Raw genomic sequence first — 3,961 nt, 5'->3', positions numbered from 1 at the left:
CTCTCTCTCTCTCTCTCTCTCTCTCTCTCTCTCTGTATATATATATATATATATATATATATATATATATATATATATATATATATATATATATATATATATATATATATATATAAACTAAAAAACATAAAATCTTAATTCTTGTAAATAAAATGTTATAAAAAAATTCTAAATTTTTAAACAAGTCTATGAAAGATCAAACTTGCATTGCACTATGACAAATCAATTTCTCTTCTCTTCATACATATATTGTAGTATCATACTTGTATTACAATACTAGAAAGCAAATGGTCAACATACTTTTATTACAATATTGTTACACAAGCATTGGAAGATCTTGTTATTCAAAGCAAATGGGGAGTACTTGTTTTATAGTATTGCAATAGTGTGATGATAGTTCTCATTTGTTCAAAATGCAACACCCTCAAATGAGATTAGCTCGTGAAGTATTCCTCAATTCAGCCATTACTCTTTGAAGTCATATGTACATAAGCAAGTGTATTCCCTTGAGGTTGAAAGGTAGATTTTATTAATTGGACCTTCAATATGCTTGAACATAAAAGTACATGGATCAAGAATACAATATCCAACATAAGTGCCATTGAAACTCTTACAATTATCCTCATCTTCCAGTTGTTATCATTTACTTGTAACACCATTGATGATGACAAGTTCTCACACTACCACAAAAAGAGTACAAAAAGATAAGGCTAGAAAAAATCTGTATTAATTAAATAATAGAAATTAATTTTATTTCCTACCAAAATTAATATTGTCTAATAGAATTCAAGAAATTTGACATTTATATAATCATTCAAAATAAAAAATAAAAATTTATAAAAAAATAGAAATTTGTTTGATTCTCTAATTTTCATACTCTATCATAGTTGTTTGTATAAAGTCAATAATAACTTTTGCCGTGTGTTCAAAGAAATAGATTAACATGGCATCCACTTAATCATATTTGTTTGTATAAAGTCAATAATAACTTTTGCCGTGTGTTCAAAGAAATAGATTAACATGGCATCCACTTAATAATTGAAATAGAAATTCTAGCTATACGGAAACGTCAATCGAACTAGAAGGAAAATAAAAAAATCCTTCTAATCAAAGATTCCCAAGACTTCGGCTGTTCAAAGAACGCGGTATTGACAATAATTTATTCACCTAAGTTTGCAAGGTAAAAGAGATGCCCAACACCACTATAAATTCGAACAGAACTAATCGTTTTCTGCATCTCTGCTCAGCATGGCTTCCTCGGGCCTTCCTCAATCTTTTCAAGCATTAGATATAATAAAAGATGGCCTCTATGCACCAGCAACTGCTACATTCTGTTCACTCGCACTTTTCTTGTGGGTTTTGCATAAATTTACTCTGAACAGGAAAAGTGAATCAGGAAAGAGATCACCTCCTGGACCGTTTGCATGGCCCATTATTGGAAATCTGAACCAGCTGAGAAAGCTTCCCCATCGTGATCTTCACGAACTTGGGAAGAAATATGGGCCCATCATGATGTTGAAATTCGGTTCTGTCCCCGCTGTTGTTGTCTCTTCTTCTGCCATGGCAAAGGAGTTCTTGAAAACCTATGACCATGTTTTTGCAAGCCGACCTCGTTGTGCTGCAGGAAAATACCTGACTTATAACTACAATGATATGATACTGGCTCCTTACGGTCCTTATTGGAGGCACGTGAGGAAGCTTTGCGTGGTAGAATTACTGAGTGCCAAGAGGATCGAGTCATTCAGTTGTATTAGAGAGGAAGAAATGCTTTCAGCTGTTCGTTCAGTGCGGCAGATGTCTGAGCAGGGGAAGAAGGCTGTTAATCTCTGCAACGTCTTTGCATCGTTTACGCAGGAAGTGATGTGGCGGATCCTTTCTGGTACTAAACTCTCTTCAAGTGGAGAAGAGATAAACAAGGTTGTAGTAGAGGCGGTAGTTGCAGCAGGAGCTGTGAATATCGGGGACTTCATTCCATATTTAGACTGGATGGATTTGCAAGGCGTCAACCGGCGGCTGATAAAGGTACACAATTCGATAGCCCCATTGATAAGAAAGATAATAGAGGAGCACCGGCAGAGCAGAATGAAGTTGGGGGAAGAGGAGGAGGAGAAAAAGATGGGTACTATTAAAGGCATCGTTGACGTGCTCTTGGAAATGGATAGTCTCGATGGAAGGCCGATCACACAACAAAACATTGAAGCCATTGTTTTTGTATGTACCTATTACAATCCCAAATACTCTTTTTTCAATTAGTTTGTTGGTAGTTGTGTGTTTTTTGTTTGATCTAACAAGGATGCATAATGTTTGCAGGATATGTTCATGGCTGGAGTTGAAACGACGTCTACAACGCTAGAATGGGCAATGAGCGAGATTCTTAGAAACCCTAATGTGGCGAAGAAAATGCAAGAGGAGATTGATTCGGTTGTGGGCAGAGAGGGGAATGTATGTGAGAATGATATAAGAAGGATGGAGTATGTTCAGTGTGTGGCGAAGGAAACGTTGAGGTTATATCCGGCATTACCATTGCTCATTCCACACGAATCAATACAAGATTGTACAGTTGGTGGGTACTTCATTCCCGAGAAAAGCAGGCTTATTGTGAATGCTTGGTCCATCGGAAGAGACCCATCAGTGTGGAAAGATCCTCTGGAATTCAAGCCGGAGAGATTGATGGGCCAAAATGTTGATATTGTGAAAGATAGAGAGTATTTTGATATGGTTCCATTTGGGGCGGGAAGGAGAGGATGTCCTGGGGCAGCCATGGCTGACGTAAGTGTGAACCTTGTTTTGGCTCAGCTGGTTCATTGCTTTGAGTGGAGCATGGAAAGGGAAGGGGATCTGGATATGACTGAAGTCTTTGGCGTCACCACGCCCAGGCGCGTTCATCTTCGTGCTCGTCCTGCCTTGAGGCTTTCTACCTGCCCTTAAAATTTAAGTAGAGAGCCTAACTTTATAATTCATATTACAGTACTAGTTAGATATAGGCCCCTGGTGAGCTCTCAATGGTAAGTACTTCATCTTCATACTCTTGTATTCTAAGTATGAAACGTTGTTATTTAGTTTAAAATTTTATGGTAGTATTCTGTTTCTTATTAGTATAATATAATGATTAAGTTGCAATGATGTATTCCTTCTATCAAGATTCAAACATGTTAATGTGTTGCTCTTGACAATTTGTTTTAGATTTCGATTTTAGCGTCGCATGTGATGGAAGTTGTTTGGTAGTATAAAACTGGTCAAGGCAAGGTTATATCTGGCCAACTAAGTCTTTATTAACATGCTTTTAAAGTCAATAGTCAAGAAGACATGGTACACACCATTCTTAGTCATCTATGTTTTTAATTATCTGGTAGGACAATGGACTTATGAAATATTAGACCATAAAGATTCTTATATATGTTTTTCCCAACTAATTATACATCTTTCTTATGTTTCTAGATATTAGACCATTAAGAATCCCAACTAATCCTTCATTGACATGCTTTTGAAGTCAATAGTCTAGTCAAGATGACTATAATTTTTCTCCAAAACAAAACACCATTCTTAGTCATCTATATTTATTTTTTATCCAATACCACAATGGATTTATGAAATATTAATCATTAAGAGTCTCATATTCTCACCTAGATATTAGACCATTCTTATGTTTCTAGATATTAGACCATTAAGAATCCCAACCAATCTTTTATTAACATGCTTTTAAAGTCCATTGTCAAGATGACTATAGTTTTCCTCCAAATTCTTAGTCATCTATATTTTTTATTAACCAACACAACAATGAACTTATATGAAATATTAGACCATTAGAAATTCTAAAGCCAAAGTTTAGGCAATGAATTCTCCTTTTTTTTCTTGTTATGGCTGCGAAGATCTATCATATATGCACTCTAAACATTGTATTGTTGCTGGGAAAATATTAAGTGGAATGTTTTAATTTTCATTTACCTCATGCATGTGTGGG

General features: G+C 35.5%; 1 protein-coding gene across 1 annotated transcript; it reads left to right on the top strand.

Annotated features, from left to right (window-relative positions):
• The first annotated feature begins 1,187 nt into the window (after window positions 1-1,187).
• Window positions 1,188-3,182, top strand: LOC149563093 (cytochrome P450 750A1-like). Its single transcript, XM_089826526.1, has 2 exons — window positions 1,188-2,211; window positions 2,311-3,182. Exons 1-2 carry the CDS (start codon window positions 1,249-1,251, stop codon window positions 2,926-2,928), a joined length of 1,581 nt encoding a protein of 526 aa, XP_089682652.1. The 5' UTR covers window positions 1,188-1,248; the 3' UTR covers window positions 2,929-3,182.
• The last annotated feature ends 779 nt before the right edge of the window (window positions 3,183-3,961 follow it).

The sequence above is a fragment of the Cupressus sempervirens genome, chromosome 4 (genome assembly GCF_028749045.1).
Source record: "Cupressus sempervirens isolate cs-2001-9-10 chromosome 4, ASM2874904v1, whole genome shotgun sequence".
Taxonomy (NCBI): domain Eukaryota; kingdom Viridiplantae; phylum Streptophyta; class Pinopsida; order Cupressales; family Cupressaceae; genus Cupressus; species Cupressus sempervirens.
Note: the sequence above shows the minus strand (reverse complement) of the source record. Positions and strands in the feature narration are given on the sequence as shown.

What these genes read in the sequence shown, in the direction of transcription:
- LOC149563093 (XM_089826526.1), top strand. Translation starts at nt 1,249, where the DNA reads ATGGCTTCCTCGGGCCTTCCTCAATCTTTTCAAGCATTAGATATAATA. An exon ending in ACATTGAAGCCATTGTTTTT is followed by an intron (nt 2,212 to 2,310) that starts GTATGTACCTAT and finishes TAATGTTTGCAG; the next exon opens with GATATGTTCATGGCTGGAGT.